Source organism: Bubalus kerabau, chromosome 20, assembly GCF_029407905.1.
Source record: "Bubalus kerabau isolate K-KA32 ecotype Philippines breed swamp buffalo chromosome 20, PCC_UOA_SB_1v2, whole genome shotgun sequence".
Classification (NCBI taxonomy): Eukaryota; Metazoa; Chordata; class Mammalia; order Artiodactyla; family Bovidae; genus Bubalus; species Bubalus kerabau.
This window is the reverse complement of record NC_073643.1, coordinates 13,839,201-13,859,179: the sequence shown is the minus strand read 5'-3', so window position 1 is coordinate 13,859,179 and position 19,979 is coordinate 13,839,201. Positions and strand designations below refer to the sequence as shown.

At 46.3% G+C, this 19,979-nt stretch overlaps 1 protein-coding gene across 4 annotated transcripts in view; it reads left to right on the top strand.

Annotated features, from left to right (window-relative positions):
• Positions 1–19,979, top strand: part of SCN10A (sodium voltage-gated channel alpha subunit 10) — a 103,933-nt gene that overhangs the window by 62,905 nt on the left and 21,049 nt on the right. For 3 of the 4 annotated variants that reach the window (XM_055557092.1, XM_055557091.1, XM_055557090.1), the window contains exons 8-13: positions 2,184–2,357; positions 10,928–11,287; positions 13,377–13,823; positions 15,126–15,263; positions 16,813–16,990; positions 17,972–18,126. In XM_055557092.1, coding sequence (XP_055413067.1) covers positions 2,184–2,357; positions 10,928–11,287; positions 13,377–13,823; positions 15,126–15,263; positions 16,813–16,990; positions 17,972–18,126 — 1,452 coding nt within the window. The remainder of the gene's footprint in view (positions 1–2,183; positions 2,358–10,927; positions 11,288–13,376; positions 13,824–15,125; positions 15,264–16,812; positions 16,991–17,971; positions 18,127–19,979) is intronic. The other variant, XM_055557093.1, reaches the window with a different exon arrangement.

The following is a 19,979-nucleotide window of genomic DNA, read 5'->3' as shown; positions in this document are numbered from 1 at the left end:
TGAGTGTTAATCCCCTTTACAGGACTGCGTGTGTGTGTGTGTGTGTGTGTGTGTGTGTGTGTGTGTGTGAGGGAGCGATTGTGCATGTGAGTGTACGTGTGTGTATGTGAGTATATGAGAATTGCACCAGAGCAAAGGGCCACACACATGCACACAAGGAAAGCGGAAGCTGAGAGGTCGGGGTCCTGCCTCCATGTCCCCCACAGTGTCCACTCCACTCGGTGGCTGACTAGGTCCACCAGGACCGTACAGCTCTTCTAGCTCCTTGCAGGCTGCAGACAGGTAGATGGAGGTGTCCCAGAGGAAATGTGACTTCTCTAGAAATCTCTCCTCTCCCCAGAATTCACGGATATAAAAAGGAGGCTGGTCAGTTCTGGGAGCCAGCTGTGCCTTGCGTTTCAGGAGCAAGCAGGCTGCTGCACTGTGCTGCCCTGTGCTGTGCTAGGCTACGCTCAGTTGCTCCATCATGTCCAACTCTTTGCAGCCCCATGGACTGTAGCCCACCAGGCTAGAATACTGGAGTGAGTTGCCATGCCCTTCCCCAGGGCATGTTCCCAACCCAGGAACAGAACTGGGGTCTCCTGTGTTGCAGGCAAATTCTCCAGCTGAACTACCTGGGAAGCCTCAGCATGCAGGCTAAGGAGACATATTCTATTTAAAGTTGATCTGAAAAGGGGAAAGGGAAAGAGAAGGGAGAGCTTATTGCCAAGAGTCATCATAGACCCCAAGGGTCCTATGGAAGAGATCTCTGAGCTCACATCTGATTTTACAGTTGGAGAAGTTAAGGCAGGAAAGACCAAAGGCCTTTACTGCTGTGACAGAGTCCAGAGTCGTTTTTCAAAAAGAAAGGCAGGCACCGTGTGCTGTTTATTATAAGTCAGGTGCTTTATAAATGTCATCTCAGCGTTGCAACAGGGCCATGAGATTATCACCATCTCACAGCCCAAAAGAGAGCATTAAGACCCAGGGAGGTTAAGTATCTTGCCAAGGTAACACAGATGGTGAGAGTGGAGCCAGAGGCGACCAAGGTCTCTCTAGGGCACAGGACCTCACCCTCCAACACACCACACCACACCACACCGACTGCCTACAAAGGACACTCATGGGTGCTCTTTGCATCTCACAGGTGTAGTCTTATGGCATCAGGAAAGTCCCTTAAACTCTCAGTCATTTCCTTCTCTGTAGAAGAGATGTAGCTGCCTCTGTTTGCCAGGCTGGCAAGAAGCTCTGATGAGAGCAAATGAAAGAAAACTCCTGGCCCTGGTCTCCGGTTTCTTCCTTACCTGTCTCCTCCTTTCCCTGCTGGTTGTTGCGTGACCTGAGCCTGGCCCTAACCTCTTTCAACATCACAATTCTGTCCTGCCTAAGACCATTAAAGATACTTAGAGCTGAAAGAATCTTAGAGACAATGTATCATTATTGTTTCTGCTAATAGCTATTATTGATTAATGACGAGCTATCTGCTGGGACCTTTGCTAAGAACTGCATATGCATTATCTCACTTAAGCCCATCACAGTGTTGTTGCTCAGTCGCTCAGTCCTCTCTGACTCTTTGTGACCCCGTGGACCGTAGCCCGCCAGGCTCCTCTGTCCATGGGATTTCCCAGGCAAGAACACTGGAGTGGTTTGCCATTCCCTTCTCCAGGGGATCTTCCCAACCCAGGGATCGAACCCAGGTCTCCTGCATTGACAGGCGGATTCTTTACCAGTGAGCCACCAGGGAAGCCCAAAGCCCATCATACAGATGGGGAAAATGAAGTATAGAAGATGCATTCCTTGTCCAAGCTCATACAAGCTAGGAATGGCTGAGTTGGTGTTTTTATCTGGGCCTGTGTTGCCCCACAATCCCTGCTTTTAAACAACTGAACCAGATTGACTTCTTATTTACATAATTATATAATAATTATTGTCCTAATGATTATCCACTTACTCTGTGTCCAACACTGAAGCCTGGAAACCCTAATGCATATTACCTGAGCACTGGTCCACGGATTGCTCTATGCTGCCTCACTGAGTGTTCCCATCCCTCATCCTTTAGGAGTCTGCAGATGATACAGAAAGTGAATAAAAATGAAGTAAAGGGATTTGCCACTCTATCAACAAGACATTTCTCCCCTGCCCTGTTTGTCATTGGCCACAACCTCTCAGACCCCGCTGAGATGAATCCCTGTTTCTGTCTGCAGGTGTTTACCGTGTTTTTTACTGCTGAAATGGTCTTCAAAATCATAGCCTTGGACCCCTACTATTACTTCCAGAAGAAGTGGAACATGTTTGACTGCATCATTGTCACCGTGAGCCTGATAGAGCTGGGCGCGGCCCGGAAGGGGAGCCTGACGGTGCTGCGGACCTTCCGCCTGGTAACGTGCTCTTCCGGCGATTTGCGGAACCCCCGCCCTGACATCCAGGCAGGCGCTCTGCTGGAAACAGACTCTGTCCTTTGGGGACCCCACCTGCCGGCTTCCTCTTCCTCTTCCGTCCCTGTGGGAGGATGTGGGGTGCGGCTCCTGGGAGACTTGGTGCTTTCCACTTCTCAGAGTGGGGCCGAGCCTTCCCTCTCCTGGGCCCCCTCATCTGCCCCAAGAGGGGAATGCTCAGCACCCCGTTGTTCTCTTATCAAATACAGTAGATGATAATCACAGCAGCTACTGTTTCCTGAGCCCTGGCAATACATGAAGCACAAAGCTAAAGCCTCGACATAACTCGCCTCATTTTAGGCTTACATCACCCGGACAGAGTTGCTTTTACTATCCCCACAGAGATGAGGCAAACTGAGACAGACTGGTTAAGTGCTGACCCAGTCTCCCCACTGCTGAGTGAGCCTCAGATGTGCATTTCGAAGCCAGGCTGCCTAACTCAAGTCCCCCCCCCACCCCATCTCAAAAAAAGGCTACCATGGCCCCTGTACTTCATACTCATTTTAGAATCAACTTGCCGAGTTACACACCACACACACAAAATTGTTGTTGTTTTTTTTTCTGTTGGGATTGTAATAATACCTAGATCAGTTTGGGGAAAAAAATGTAACCTTTATGTTATGTAATCTTTTGATCCATGAAAATGGCACACAATCCATTTATTTTAGCCTTTCAATAGTTTTATAATTTCTCCATGAGGGACTTCCTGCATATTTTTGGTGAGATATATTCCTAGATATTCCCTACTTCATTATGCTATTTCAAGTGAAATCTCTTTTTAAATGTTCTTTTCCAGTTTTTTTTTTTTTGCTAACATTTTGCTATTTAATATTTTTGTATCAGATAGCTCTCTTATTAAGTCTCATGATTTATCTATGCAGTCTTTTAAATTTGTTAACACAATCATATCATATGCAAATGATGAGCTTTGTTTCTTTTCTAATCTTTATGCCATTTGGTTCTTTTTATTACATTACTGTGCTGGTTAGGACATCCAGTACACTATTGAAAAGAAGTGTTAATAGCAGACATTCTTGCTGTTTTCCTGATCTCAAAGAAAATGCTTTCAGTATTTCAGCATGTCTGATATTTGTGGCAGATTTTTTTTTTATCAGTTTAGGAGGCTCTCTTTTGTTAAGAATATTAATCATGACTGGATGTTTAATTTTATCAGACAGTTGTTCTGCATGATTAAGATAATCACATGATTTTCACTAATCTGTTGAAGTGGGGAATTATACTAATTGATTTTCTAATGTTAAATCAGCCTTGCATTCCTGGGACAAACCCAACTTGATCCTGATATTTTTTTATATATACATTGGAAAATTCAGGTCACTAATAATTTTTTTTAATTTGCATCAATATTGATGAGTAATATTTGGCCTGTAATTTTCTTTACTTTCATTGTCCTTGCTAGATTTTAGTATCCAGGTTATCAAGGTTATCCTTGTTGTTCAGTCACTCAGTGTGTCCGACTCTGTGACCCCATGGACGGCAGCATGCCAGGCTTCTGTGTCCTTCACCATCTCCCAGAGCTTGCTCAAACTCATGTCCATTGAGTCAGTGATGCCATCCAACCATCTCATCCCCTTCTCCTGCTTTTAATCTTTCCCAGCATCAGGATCTTTTCTAATGAGTTGGCTCTTCACATCATGTAGCCAAAGTACTGGAGCTTCAGGGTTATCCTAATCTCCATAAAAATAAAGATTAGGATATCAAGGTTATCCTAATCTCCATAAAAAGAGGTGAGGAATATTCCTCTCTCTCTACACCCAATCTTTGGGTAAGATTGGAATTATTTGCTTCTTATATGTATAGTAGAATTCAATAATGAAACCATCTGGAGGTCAAGATTTTCCATTACTGATTTAATTTTCTTAATGTCTGTGAAACTAGTCAGATTTTCTGTTTCTCCAATTGGTTTTGGTAAGTTATGCTTTTTCTAAAACTTTCCCCTTCTTATCTGAATTTTCAAGTTTATTGACATAAAGTTGTATATGCTATGCTGTTATCTTTTAATGTTCCATATCGTGTGTATTTGCTATCTTTTTCTTTTTTAAAAAATAGTGATTTGTGCTTTCTCTTATCTTTATTAGTCTTGCCAAAGATCATCAATTTTATTAGTCTTTTCAAAGAAGCAACTTTCATCTTGTTGATCCTCTCTACTTCATTGATGTTTTCTATTTCAATTAATCCTGCATAATTGCATCCTCTGTTCTACATATTTTATTTTTTCTAACTTCTTAAGACAGAATTTTTAACCTTTTTTCTTTTCCAATCTATTCATTGAAAACTTCAATTTCCATCTAAGAACTGCTTTAATAGGTAGAATTTTCCATATTTTTTATTTTAAATATTACCTAATTTCAAATTTGATTTATTCTGTGATTCAAAGGTTAATTAGAAGCATGGTTCTTAATTCTGAATGTATGTGGTAATTCTTTATGCCATGGAGTTCCAGCTTGATTGTATTATGCTCAGAGAACATACACGGTATGATTTCAATGCTTTGAAATTTATTAATAATCTCCTTTTGGCTCAGTACAGTGAAAATATTCCTTATGTGCTTGAAAAGAGTGTCTTCTGCAGTTGTAGGGTGCAGTATTCTGCATATATATCCACTGGGTAGAGAAAGTTCATTATATGGTCCAGATATTCTATATCCTTGCTTATTTTTGTCTGCTTGTTGTAGCAATTACTGAGATGGTCATGTGTAAAAATATCTCCCACTGTGATTACAGCATGGTATGTTTCTCCTTATGGTTCTGCCTTAAGGCTATGTTCTTAAATGCATACATATTTTAAGTTATTATATCTTCCCAGTAGAGTAAAATGTTTATCCAAGAGAATGGACCTTCTTTATCCCTAGAAATGCTTTCTGTTTGATATTAATTAAGCAACTGGCTCAGACGGTAAAGCGTCTGTCTGCAACGCAGGAGACCCAGGTTCGATCCCTGGGTTGGGAAGATCCCCTGGAGAAGGAAATGGCAGCCCACTCCAGTATTCTTGACTGGGAAATCCCATGGATCACGGAGCCTGGTAGGCTACCGTCCATGGGGCTGCAAAGAGTCAGACACGACTGAGCGACTTCACTTTTAGAAGCAACTCTGTTTTCTTCTAGTTTAGAATTTGCCTGATATATCTTTATCCATCCTTTTACTTCCAGCCTTTGTATATCTTTAAGGTTTTTATATGCCTGTTATAAATGGTAGACAGATTTTAAATTCTTATTCAGTTCTGACAATCTACTTTTTGTCTTCTAACCAAAGCATTTATCCTGCTTATTTTATGGTGAATACTGATATATTTGGATATGTGTCTATCATTATATTCTGGGTTTTCTATTTGCTTCCTCTGTTCTAGCATTTTTGTTCTGTCTCTCTTCTTGATTTATTTTGAACTGTTTGTTTTGCCTTGTTCCATTTTTCTCTTTTATTGGTTTGGAAATACTCTGTTTCTATTCTTTGAGTGGTTACCTTAGAAATGAGAGCAGGTATTGTTAACTTAATCAAAGTCAGAAGTTAGCTAAGATCTTTACTTTCCAGGACAACTTTTATTCCAGTTCCCCCTTCCCAGCTTCCTATTTTATTAAGCATTTTAATTTTATCTTGTTTTTTTAAAGCTGTATGACTTAATCAATTATAAATTATTCAAGACTTGTGCAAGCAATACCCAAAAATTCAGTAGCTTAGCCCAATAAAAGTATATCCCTCACTCAAGTTGGGGTCTTACGCAATTCAGTCAGCTCTCAGTGGGACTCCTCCTAGAAGGGACTGTGCCATGTATGAAGAAGGCCTGGACAACCTTCATAGCTTGCCTCCTCCTCGTGGAAATGCGACCAACTTACACAGTCAAAGGCTTTATCAGGCAGGCCTCATGATTTCTTTTGGAATACAATTTCTTCAAAACTTAGATGAATTCAGACCTCTCTGTATGTCATACACTCAGAGCGCTTTCTTCGGCAAAGTTCTCAGTTCTGCTCTGTTTCTCTGCTTTCTTGTCCCCACACCTCTCTGCCTCAAAGGGTGGCTACACCATTAATATGATCTTTGCTAAGATGTGCTTCATTTCACCGAAACCTTTAACTGGTCTTGAGCACATAAAGACTTAATCTCATTGCTTACTCTTTGAGGTCTAGAACAGTGTACTTCCCTAAACCTTCAAGACTCTAAACTGCTGGGTTCTTTTTTTTTTAAATTGAAGTATAGTTGGTTGGCAATCTTATGTCACTTTCTGCCATACAGCAAAGTGACTCAGTTATACATTAAACTTCTGGATTCTATTTCCTTTTATTTATTATCAATGAGCCAAATATTCCCAGACCGCATTTATTTCTTATAAAGTCTTTTTAATCAATTAGTTAACTTAGGCTGTGTTCATCTTAGTTATGGCATGCAGGATCTTCCCTGTGTCATGTGGAATCTTTTGTCGATGTGCACAGACTTATACACAAACTCTCCAGCTGTGGCTCAGAGTGCACGGGCTTCAGTAGTTGTGGCCTGTGGGCTTGGTTGCTCCGTAGCAGGTGGGGCTTTTTAAAATTTTTATTTTTAATTGGGAGATAATTGCTTTCCAATGTTCTGTTGATTTCTGACATACAACATGAATCAATCATAGGTGCATATATGTCCACTCCCTCTTGAACCTCCCTCCCCTCCCACCCCATACTAACCTTCTAGATTGTCACAGAGCTCTGGGTTGAGCTCCCTGCATCATACAGTGAATTTCCACTGGCTATCTATTTTACATATGGTCATGTGTATGTTCGGAGAAGGCAATGGCACCCCACTCCAGTACTCTTGCCTGGAAAATCCCATGGACGGAGGAGCCTGGTGGGCTGTAGTCCATGGGGTTGCTAAGAGTCGGACACGACTGAGTGACTTCACTTTCACTTTTCACTTTCATGCATTGGAGAAGGAAATGGCAACCCACTCCAGTGTTCTTGCCTGGAGAATCTCAGGGATGGGGGAGCCTGGTGGGCTGCCGTCTATGGGGTCACACAGAGTCGGACACGACTGAAGCGACTTAGCAGCAGCAATGTGTATGTTTCAATGCTACTCTCTCAATTTGTCCCACCCCCACCTTCGCCCACTGTGTCCACAAGTCTCTTCTCTATGTCTGGCATGTGGGATCTTAATTGCCCAACCAGGGATCAAATCTGTGTCCCCCACATTGCAAGGCACATTCTTAACTACTGGACTACCAGGGAAGTCTGCCTTATAATATCTTAACAGTTGGTTACAAGAAAGTTGGTTAAAACGTAGCCACTTACAACTGATACTAAGTTTCTGTTCAACAGACCCATCCCCTAGGGCTTCTAGCTCATGATCCACCCCAAAATTATTACAGGCAATCATTTTGCCCATGCAACACAAATGAACACTTTGCAAGCCTTCTGTCAGTTTCCTTGCTATCCATCATGTGATCATTAAGCCCGTGCCACATATCTGATATTGTTGAAATGGTTCTCTTCAACATACAAATTTCTCCATTAATCAAGAGAAGTACAACTAGTTGGAGTGATAGTCTCTAAATCTGTGAGTTAGCATCAGATCATATCAGATCAGATCAGTCGCTCAGTCGTGTCCGACTCTTTGCGACCCCATGAATCACAGCAAGCCAGGCCTCCCTGTCCATCACCAACTCCCGGAGTTCACTCAGACTCACGTCCATCGAGTCAGTGATGCCATCCAGCCATCTCATCCTCTGTCGTCCCCTTCTCCTCTTGCCCCAAATCCTTCCCAGCATCAGAGTCTTTTCCAATGAGTCAACTCTTCGCATGAGGTGGCCAAAGTACTGGAGTTTCAGCTTTAGCATCATTCCTTCCAAAGAAATCCCAGGGCTGATCTCCTTCAGAATGGACTGGTTGGATCTCCTTGCAGTCCAAGGGACTCTCAAGAGTCTTCTCCACAGTTCAAAAGCATCAATTCTTTGGCGCTCAGCCTTCTTCACAGTCCAACTCTCACATCTGTACATGACCACAGGAAAAACCATAGCCTTGACTAGACGAACCTTTGTTGGCAAAGTAATGTCTCTGCTTTTGAATATACCATCTAGGTTGGTCATAACTTTCCTTAGAGGTTTATGTTTATAGCATATTCCATGCTGATTGGGAAACTCTCCTTGTGTGTCTGCTCCAAGTAGTGACCCGAGGATCCAGGACAGTGTGTATCTCCCATCTTCAATGGGTGGCCTCCATGGGGGCCATGGGAGAGGAAGAGAAAGTGCATGGTGTTTTATGGCTCTGCCTGAAAGTGGTGCATATTACTTCTGTCTCTATCTCCATTCCATCAGCCGGAACTCAATAATATGATCTCAACTATTTGCAAGTAAAGCTGGAAAACAGTATTCTTTTGTGGCTGAGAGGAGTAAAAGTGAATAATGCCATAGAGCCAGTCTCTGCCCTACCCCATGAGACTTTACTGTTGTGTCCATTCAGCGTTTAAGAGTCATTCTCATACTTAGCACTTCCTTGCTCTTTTTCCACTCTTGCGTATAATACGTTCCTTCTGGGATCACTTTCTGCCTGACGTACATCATTTAGAATTTCTTTCAGTGAGTGCCTCTGGCAGGAACCTCTCTCAGTTTTATCTAAAATTTGCCATTCAATTTGCCATTCTCTTGAGAGATATTTATTATGGGACCTTTCCTTAATGATGGGAGAATTCCTGTTACACTGTCTACCTTAGGCAGCACTGGGATGTTTCCTGCTTGCTACGCCTCATGAGACTATTAAAACTTATGCTCAGATTCACTCAGTTTTACAAATGCCTTTGGGTAAAATTGACTTCAGAAATCTAGTTATATCTCTGAATTCACATAATTATTTAATTTTTGATCAAAGAATTACTTTATTGACAGATGATCAATGCATTTAAGATTTTATTATCTAGCATTTTTAGTAACTTTTTGATGGAAAAGGGAACCCAAGGGAGACCCAATATAGTCTTCCATATTGCTCTATCTTCTGATATTCTTCACAAGTTCAAGGCCATTTCCTCACCAAATGGTGACTTCTTTAGTAGAGGACAGATGTTAGACTTACTTTGCATTCTATTCCAAAAGAAAAGCATCTTCATTAATAGAAGTTCCAGATTAAATCTAAAGTGAAAGTGAAAATGAAAAAGTCTCTCACTTGTGTTGGACTTTTTGCAACCCCATGGACTGGAGTGGGTAGCCTTTTCCTTCTGAAGGGGATCTTCCCAACCCGGGGATCGAACCCAGGTCTCCCACGTCTCAGGCAGATTCTTTACCAGCTGAGCCACTGCTCTAAGGTAAACACAGACTGCCCACCCCCACATCACATAGAAAAATAGATATGGAACTCCCTGTATAAGGGGATTAAACCCACTCCCTCCGGGCTGATTGCTGTGTTGAGTGATCAAACTGCTGCTGCTCTGTCCAGCACAGCCTCCCAGCACCTTAACCAGAACCTGGCTCTTAATATTGTATGTTAGTCACTCAGTCATGTCCGACTCTTTGTGACTCCATGGACTGTATCCCGCCAGGCTCCTCGGTCTGTGGAATTCTCCAGGAAAGAATACTGGAGTGGGTTGCCATTTCCTTCTCCAGGGGATCTTCCCGACCCAGGGATCGAACCCGGGTCTCCTGCATTGCAGGCGGAAGCTTTACCACCTGAGCTACTAGGGAAGTTACTAGGCTCTTAGTAAGTGCTCCATAAATACCCCATGAAAGCTGAGCTCACATATTTCTTTCTAACAAATTAGAGAACCACACAAATATATTTTTTTAATGTTTAAACATCTTTATGCATGGCACTCTGCTCTCTTGTGGGACTTAGCACATTTGGGTTTACAGTGAAGACTTTCTGGGTCTTTGCCTTTATCTTTACAACTAATTCATTGTTCCCATGAGGACAAGAGCCTGCATGCCATTTTCCATATACCTCACAGGCTAGTACAGTGCCTAGTGTGTATGTGGCTGGTGTTCAGCAAAGTAGGTACATTGGTTGGTCAAGTAAATAAACCTCTGAAATCACAGGTATTTGCCATTTCAGAGCTGGTGGGGATTAAAGGTGTTGTTCACAGCCTCAGGACCAGAAATGCCCTAAGACAATGGTTAGCCAATACCTATCAAATGCAGTGGATCGTGCCCTACCTGCAGGCGGCTAGCCTCTATTCAGGTCAAACGTGAGCTCTTCTCACTCATTTGTGAGCTCCATCATACCCCACTCCACCCCATAGAGTAGACCCACATTAGGAGGCTTGTGGCTACGGAGCAGAGTACCTGTCACAAGACCACGACCCCAGTATGAGACCCCTGACTTGGCCACAATCGGTGGAGCACACTAGTACATCGAGGGTTGGTCATATTTTTGAGTAACAGGTAACATGGGGAGGAAGGTCTCTGAAAGCAGTTTCTGGGATCAACCCATGCTAATGGAGTGAGTTGCCATGTGTTTTTCCCAGACCTTTGGTTTCTGACCAGGTCTTGAGAGGAAAGGTGATGGTCAGCTTCCAGGACCTGACACGGTGTCTGTTTCTCTGCAGCTGCGGGTCTTCAAGCTGGCCAAGTCCTGGCCAACCTTAAACACACTCATCAAAATCATCGGCAACTCGGTCGGGGCTCTGGGGAACCTCACCATCATCCTGGCCATCATTGTCTTCATCTTTGCTCTGGTTGGCAAGCAGCTCCTGGGGGAAAACTACTGCCAAAAGCGGAAAAAAATTTCGGCACCCAACGAAGATTGGCCACGCTGGCACATGTACGACTTCTTCCACTCCTTCCTCATCGTCTTCCGGATCCTCTGTGGAGAGTGGATTGAGAACATGTGGGCCTGCATGGAAGTTGGCCAGAAGTCTATCTGCCTCATCCTTTTCTTGACAGTGATGGTACTGGGCAACCTGGTGGTGAGTGCACGGGCAATGCAGGAGACTTCAGGGTTACCCTAGAAAGCTTTGACGTTGCACATGTGCTGCCACATTGTGCCTCCCTGACGAAAAAGCCTTCAAACCTTTCAGAGAGGTGTGGGGCACGTCATGAGAACTGTCCATTGGGAGGCAGCAGGAATAAGCTTATGTGACAGAGCAGGAAAGACCTGGTTTAGAAGCCCAGCTCCACCTCCGGTAAAGTTGGGTGATCCTGTGCAAGAGACAATCTCCTGAGTTTTAATTCCCTTAAAATAAAAAAAAAAAAAAATAGTGCTTACTCATGGGCTTACTGGGAGAATTAAATTATAGGAACAATATATGCAAATTGCCTAGTGTAGCATCTGAGCTATGGCAGAAAGTCAATAAATGTTAGCTGTTAGTTGTTGAAGGAAAATTTCCCTTCCCCACTGTAGGGGATATCAGGAGATTTTTTTGTGGGGGGAGGGGGTAGAGAATAAGAACTGACTGATATCTCGGAGCTATATGGGTTCTAGCTAAGAGCATGAGGGCAAGCACAATGGGACTAGAGGAAGGAGCTAGGTCATAGATAACATCCAACATCATGATGACAATAACAAAATCCTCTCCCAGGCTTGGGGGAAGCCCCTCTGGAGGCCTTTATCCCAATTGGCCCCACCACCCCTTCTCTGTCCCAGCCTGGCTCCTCCCCCTTAGCTTGTGTCCACTCTCTCAAGTTCTGGGTACCCTTGCTCTCACCTCTGGCCTGGGTAGGGGGAAGGTGTGACTTCTAGGAACCTTTTTCTCTCTCTCTCTCTCTCTTTTTTTTTTAATTGAAGTATAGTTCATTTACAACATTGTATTAGTTTTAGATGTATAGCTTAGCAATTTGGTTTTTTCCCATTATAAGTGACTACAGGATATTGAGTGTGATTCCCTGTGCTATCCCTGTAAATTCTTACTGCTCATCTGTTTTATGTATAGTCATTTGTATCTGTTAATCCCTTACTCCTAATTTATTGCTCCTCCTCCCACCTTTCCCCTCTGGTAACCATAGTTTATTTTCTATGTCTGTGAGTCTGTTTCTGTTCTGTATATTCATATTTATTGTTTTTTAGATTCCACATATAAGTGATATCATATAGTAAGTTTCTTTGTTTGACTTATTTCACTAAGCATTATATCCTTTAGGTCCATCCATGTTGCTAAAAATGGCAAAATATATTTTTTATGGCTGAGTAATATTCCATTGTGTATATGTATGTGTGTGTGTGTGTGTGTGTGTGTGTGTGTGTTTATACACACCGCATCTTCTTGAGCCAATCATCTGCTGATAGACATTTGGGTCACTTCCATGTCTTACAGGAGCCCCTTTCTTATTGCCCTGGAAGTCAACCAACCTGAATTCTTTTCCCATAAGAATTTTACCGATAAGGGAAAACTAAACCATAAGAGGGGATGACAAGACAAATCCAGGCTCTTCAAAGTCTTTCCCACCAGGGTTCCTGGGCCAGAGCAGCCTTCTACCTGCTGTCTGAGTAGGGGCTGGACAGACTGCCTCTCCTCCCAGCTGAGCTCCCCATCCTTGCAGAGTCACAGGGGCCCCTGGCCCTGAGGCAGGAACTTTGCCTCTCCGAGCATTTTTACATCCTCATGTCATTTCCTCTTCACAACCACTCAGAAAGGTAGGGGACCCCCACTCCCTGCTGATACGGGAAGGACATGAAGTTGGAAGCAGAGAGGAGATGTACCCAGGATTCCAGAGTGAGCAGCTGAACCAGAGTTTGGCTGATAAGGGTGGTCCTGGGGCATGCCCAGGCCTGCTCCTTTTGTTGTCCCTTAATGTCCCTTTGCTCAGCAGGGGTGACCTCCTCTGTGGTGGAGAATGCTTCCAGGCCCTGTCCATGTGGCATGGGCATGGACATCTTAAGGGTATCCCTGAGGCTCCTCTCAGTTGCTGTCAGAATGTCCATTCCCCCATGAAGACAAGCATCTTGGGTGGGCAGAAGAGGCCCAGGTGTGGCTGTCCTGCCATCCAGCTGCCAACCTGGTGGGCTGTGGAAGGGCTCAGCTCATTGACATGATCTTCCCTGCTACACCTTCTCTCCAGGTGCTTAACCTGTTCATCGCCCTGCTGCTGAACTCCTTCAGTGCCGACAACCTCACACCACCTGAGGACGACGGTGAGGTGAACAACCTGCAGGTGGCCTTAGCGAGGATCCAGGTGTTTGGCCAGCACACCAAGAGGGCTCTTTGCAGTTTCCTCAGTCGGCCCTGCTTGCTCCCCTGGTCCAAGGCAAAGCCCCAGTTGGTGGTGAAAATCCCACTTTCCACCTCCATAGCCAAGAACCACATTGCTGCTGAGGGAGCCCTGGGGAGCCCCGGACGGCTCCCGGCTCTCAGAAGCCCCAGGGACGACCCCGGTGACTTCATCACGGATCCTAACATATGGGTCTCTGTGCCCATTGCTGAGGGCGAATCCGACCTGGATGACTTGGAGGAGAATGGTGAGGAGGATGCTCAGAGCACCAGGCAGGAAGTGATCCCCCAAAGGCAGGTGAGAGTTCTCCCATGGGATAACCACAGGAAGCAGGGAGGGCCTCAGGGCTGGAGTGACCAGGGGCAGTAGGGAAATTTTAATAAGAGGTTTTCCAACCTCAGGGCTGGTGCAGCCTTGAAGAGCCCCAGGCAAGCCAGGTATAAGAGCCCTAGACATTAGGAAGCACAGGCCATGCCAAGTTCTCTGGAGAAGGTTGCGTTTAAGCAGGGCAATCAGAGAGCAGGGGAAGTGTCTGATCCCCAGACCACCTGGAGATGCTTGAAAGTGTCTTTCCTACAGCTGCCCCATTCATTCCACCCAACTGGGCTCTGTGCAGGAGATGCTAATAAGATTCCTTTAAGAACAGGATGTTGTCCAAAAGCAAGGCTCCTCTCATCTTCACCAGCAGCCTAAATGATCACTATGTGACTCATTCATCCAACTTTTCCCGACAAGGGATGTCACAGGGAAATGACATTTCTCCTTTGGCACCAAGGAATTTAAAGCACATTTTTGGGTAACGTATATTTTTAAGTGCTTTGCACAGCTCCTTTCTACCTTAAGGTATAAATCAACCCTTGTTAACCTCTTCTCAACAACTGAGCACATGCACCTCTCCACAACGTGGAAAGGCAGGGGTGCCTGTGGGACCTGGGGACAAAGAGTGCTGCTGGCCAGGCCACTAAGTGGCCTCAGACAGCTGTGCTTTGAGTCTACAGCTCTTCCCTAGCCTCCTTCCCTTGCAGCTGTCACTGCTCTTGTGTTCCAGCAGCTGCTGTTATCAGCTGTCATATTTTACATGCCTTTGTCTGGGTGACAGCCGAAGGCAGGCCATCAACATCCCCAGAGTAAAGGACATGAACTCTGTCACAGCCATCTCCACTCAGAGTCATTTTCAATTACTTTTGGGGTTCTTGGGGTCTCCAAAGGGCCAAGTTCATGACCACTCTGACCCCAGGACAAGTGACAATGGTCATGGCTAACATCTATGGAGCCAAGCACTACTTGCTAAGTGCTTTGCAAGTATGAACATATTTAGTCATCAAAATAACCAAATAAAGTAGATCTTGCCTTCTCAAGTTTGCAGATGGGAAAAATGGAAATAAGAGAGGTTAAATAACTTGCCTAATGTCACACAGCTTGTAAGTAATGATGCCAGGAGTCACACACAGATCCATCTGGCTACATGTATATACATTAATTGTATATATCAAGTCCTTGGATCTGGCAGACAATGCTGTGCAATATCTCTTCAGAGTTAGAAGTGATCAACTGAGGGTGAGCCCAGGTACCCAAGAGAGGACTTTCTCTCACTATCAGGAGCAGCTGCAGCAAGTTGGGAAGTATGAGGACCGCCTGCCACCCAGGACCCCAGGGTCTGGAATATCCTCTGAAGACCTGACTCCAGGCCTAGGTGAGAAGTGCAAAGGCGAGGCTCCTGCTCAGGGCCCTGCAGAGGTAGGTATGTGAGCTTCCTGGAGAGGTTGAAAGGCCTGCCAGACACTGACCAGTGGGATGGTGGGGCCTGGAGGATGGGGCCAGGCATGAGGCGTTCCAGACCACACTCAACCAAACCTCATGTCTCATCTTGGGAGTTTTTAAAGTCCTTCCTAACCTCTGGGCTAATCAGTACGATTTTATCGGGAAGAAAGAGGTTCCATAGACTAGGGGGCCAGGACCCATTCCTCAACCTCTCTGAGCCCCTGTGCCTCCATCTGGAAGCCGAGTGGTTATGGCTACTTGGTAGGACTCTCTTGAAGCTTCCATGAGATGCTGCTTGTCAAATGTTTAGCTCCTGCCAGAAACGGTACAAGTGCCCAGAAAATGATAGGCAAGAAAAAGGGAAACAAAAAGACAATGCACAGAGAAAGCTGAGTATCTTTCAGAGCCAGCAGATAAAAGTCAGAGCTGCTGTGGGTGAAGAAGTCTTCCCCGTGACCACCCCCGCTTTCTTTTGTCCATACCATCTTCTCTGGTCAAAACCGGACTGGTGCTGGGGAGAGGCTGTCTGTACTGAATGGTGTACTGACGGTCTCACATAGACCGAACAGGAAGAAGATCTTATAAGCGGTAAAAATAAACTTGGTGGTTTCATTACAAATCTTTAAAGAAAACAAGTTACATTGAAAGAGGTATCTCTAAAGATTTAGCATCTGTAATAGCTCCATATTACATTCAAGAATTTAACTTGACACCTAACCACTGAGTTCCAATGGTGACAGGCACCAGGGAGGCAAAGATAAGGAAGACATAATTCATCCTGAAGCTATCAAGCCCATCAGCTTGAGGAGTGCCGGCCACTGGCTGTGTGCCTCTGGGCAAGGCTGGCCCAGAGGGGTGAGAGAAGAGGGTGGGCTGAGGTGGGATTTGAGGGCCCTGGATGAACACCGGCCTCTTGGTTCCAGCTGGGTGAGGGGTACTCTCTTCATGTGGACAGCATATTTCTTCTGAGCATTGTTAGGACTCCCCTGGCTAGTCTTCTCAACTCGATGTTTTCAGTGCATTCCTGCTGGGGGTTGTTTTTGTTTTTGTTTTGTCCATGACCCTGGCCAGGCAGGGAGGGGCCTGACAATGACAGATGGGACCCACCCACCCCCATTTGGGTCCATTAGCCGAGCGATCAGGTTTACTAATATGAGAGCAGCTTCAGCTCCTAATTGAATTCATCTGGAGACATTACAGGGCTGAAGCTGCCAGGAGGGCAGCAGGGCCCCTGCAGCATTGCTCCATGATTAAATATTCAAGCCCAGTGAACGCTGAGAGTCTTGATGGGTGTAATTACGGTGTCTCGGGCCATCGCCAGCCCTCCATCAGGGGCCTGGAGGTTTAAAGCCTTGCACGGCTGAACCTCTGGGGCTCTGCAGAGAGCACTGCTGTTCTGGGGTTCAGCTGGCGAGGCACCAGAACAGAAGGGGCGCCATGGTGGGTCCAGCCCCGAGGGGCTCTCACTGTATCTCAGGGCATCTTGGAACTCCAGGCCCGTTGGGCTGATGGTGACTGTGTGCAGATTCACGGGGCCCCGTGGAGAGCTGGGTTCACTGCTGGGGCTTTTGCCCTGCAGGGAGCAGACGACACGAGCTCCTCGGAAGGCAGCACTGTGGACTTCCTGGACCCCGAGGAGATCCTGAGGAAGATCCCTGAGCTGGCAGACGACCTCGATGAGCCAGATGACTGCTTCACGGAAGGTAGAGTGGCAGCCACAGGCCTCCTCCCCTTGACATTCATTAGGGCCAGAATCCAGTTCATCTGGACACTTCTGTGTTCAGGGCTCTGGCCTGGGGTCCACGGGAGACAGACAAGCAGGATCTTTTGCTCCTTACTCTCAGGCTTGAGGGCCCAGCGTCAAACACGAATGCCAGACTCCCAGAAGTTGAGCAGTGGAATCTGTATCTCCTGCCACATTAGACACAGCAAACAGATGCTCTGCCTTCCTCATCACCTTTGAAAACACCTCACTGAGTTATAAACCTGCCCTGTTGAGAGTGAAAGGCAAAGGTAGCCACTGCCATGAACTCTTGATTGGGGACGTAAAGGACCCAGAGGAGGGTAGGATCATCTGTGTCCCTCTATCTCTTGTGTGACTCTTACAGGCAGAACCTGCATCTTTTATTCTTCTTTTTCCTCAGTATTTAGAACAGCAAGGCCTGGTATGTCCTCAGTAGATATTTGTGCAATAAATGAATAAACATATTTCATATGATGAAAGTAATTGTGGCCTAAATAAACAAATGAACCATTTAATTGAGTTTCTACTTTCACATGACCCTGGGCTGGGCTGCCCCCTGGCCCCATCCCAGCTGTAAGGACCTCCAAGTTCAGCACAGGTTCAGGCATGGCCCCTCAGACACCCCCAGGCCCAGGCCCCATGTCTTGTCCAGCTACCAGAGAGGGTGGGATAAGGACAGGGACCATGATATCATCTGTAGGGAGGAAGATGCCTTGGAGGAGGTGAGAGTGAGCGAGACCAGTGGTGGAGAGGAGGAAGGGCAGGATGGAAAGGCTGCCTGAAAAGGGACCCAGCTTCTCTCATTTCCCAGGAAAGAATTCTTTTCCAAAGGAGCAGCAAGTGGCTTTCCCAGCAGAGCGGTTTCCCTGCCAGGGCTGGAGCCAAATGTGCTTCCTTTACCAGTGGAACATCACTCACCCCCAGTCCCTTCTCCCCACAGGCTGTGTTCACCACTGTCCCTGTTGCAGAGTGAACACCTCCAGGTTTCCCTGGGCCACAGGCTGGCAGGTACGCAAGGCCTGCTTTCGCATCGTGGAGCACAGCTGGTTTGAAAGTTTCATTGTCTTCATGATCCTGCTCAGCAGTGGAGCGCTGGTAAGGGGGGATGGGGTCCCTGCCCCAGAGTCCTCCAGGTGTGTGATCTCCCACCATCCAGAGGCCCTGGGGCCCCAACGCTGGGCTCCTTTGACTCCTGGGCTGGAAGTCCCCAACCTGTGACTGAAAGGTGATCTGCAGCCCAGCATGAGGGCTCCTCTTAGCAGGAGTGCATGATCTGTGCTTGAGGTGCCCAGGTCATGGCCTGCTACACCTGACTGTGTGGATTTCAAGCCATGAGTATGGAGATCCCCTTTATAGACAGGGAAACTGACACTCAAAGGCTTTATGGGACTTGTCCAAGGTTACCCAGCTTTTCAGTCATAAAACCTAACTTTGCCCTCATTTGATCCCAAAGTCCCTGATTTTTCACCTTCTGGCCTCCCAAACACACCGCCCTTTTCTGAGGGCCCAGAACCAAGAGGACCACCCTTCCCTGCACTATCAGGTCACTTGCAAATAACTGTCGTCATTCATTCAAAGCTCATGGAAAATCATCACAACAGCACTTCTCAAAATTTAATCGCCCAGGGAGCTTCTTAAGATGCAGATTCTGATTCAGTAGATCTGGGGTGAGGCCTGAGAATTTGCATTTCCAACAAGCTCCCACATGGTGCTGATGCTGGTCCACAGGCCACAGTTTGAATAACGAGGCCTTACAGTCAGAGAGATTCTGAGTTGAGACACTTCCTAAACCGGTTCAGTGGTAAAGAATCTGCCTGCCAATGCAGGAGATGCAGGTTCGATCCGTGGGTCAGGAAGATCCCCTGGAGGAGGAAATGGCACTCCAGTATTCTTGCCTGGAGAATTCCATGGACTGAGGAGCCCGGCAGATTGCAAACAGTCCACAGACGTGCGAAGAGTTGAAAGCAACTGAACACACACTCATCCTAAGCCTCTTGCTGAATGCCCAGCTTTGTAGCACACGGAAGGATGTTTCCCTCTGCACCATGCCTTAGGCTCACCATGCAATCTCAACTCATCTCCCCAGTGAACCAAGGTAGACATGGACACAGGAAGGGATTTATCATCCTCAGGGGTCCACATTTATGGATGAGGACATCACAGCCCCGAAAGCCCCCAGCTCGTTAGTTAAAGGGAGTACTCACACCCCAGCCTCTTGACTCATAGCCCCAGTGGTTCCACTTGTCTTGCTCCCCAGGTGTCACTTACTCCCTGAAAGCAATATGCTGACCATCTGGGCATGCACTCCAAAGCCACATTTCCCAGGAAGGGAGGCCAAACTGTTGAGGGTTTTGTCTCAGCATTCAGGAGGAGCCAAAGAAGGTGAGAGAGTCTGATGGGAGGAAAGCTAAGCCAGCAAGGGCCCAGAGCTGAGGGAGGAGAGTCTCGTGCAGCAGGGTGGCCTGCCATCTTGGCTGAGTGGAGAGGGGCTGGCAGCATCTGGCGGTGCCCACTGCCCCAGCACAGGGTGGTGAGGTCTCTCTCAAATAGCAGTCTCAGCCTAGTGCTAAGTGCAGAGGCCACACTGCAGGGCAAGGGGAGGCTAGGCAGTGCGTTCGCCACACATACGCTTCCCTCTATCCTGAAAAAGATAACCGCATTCATTTGATGTGACTATAACCACATTTGCTAGGGACCAGGTGCTTTCTTCATCATCTCCTTCTCTTCTCTCTCTACTCCCCTTCTCCTCACACCCGAGCTGCTCCCCTGCCCTCCCTCCAGGCAGGGAGCACACATCCCACACCAGCTGCTGAACCCGCCCCAGCTTTGCTCTCCCATCCCCCTCGCCTTCCCCAAGGGACTGAACTGGCTGGCACCAAATTTAGTCTTCCTTATGCTTTTACTTTGAGTACATTTTAAAAAAAAATAGCATGAGTTTTTATCTGACA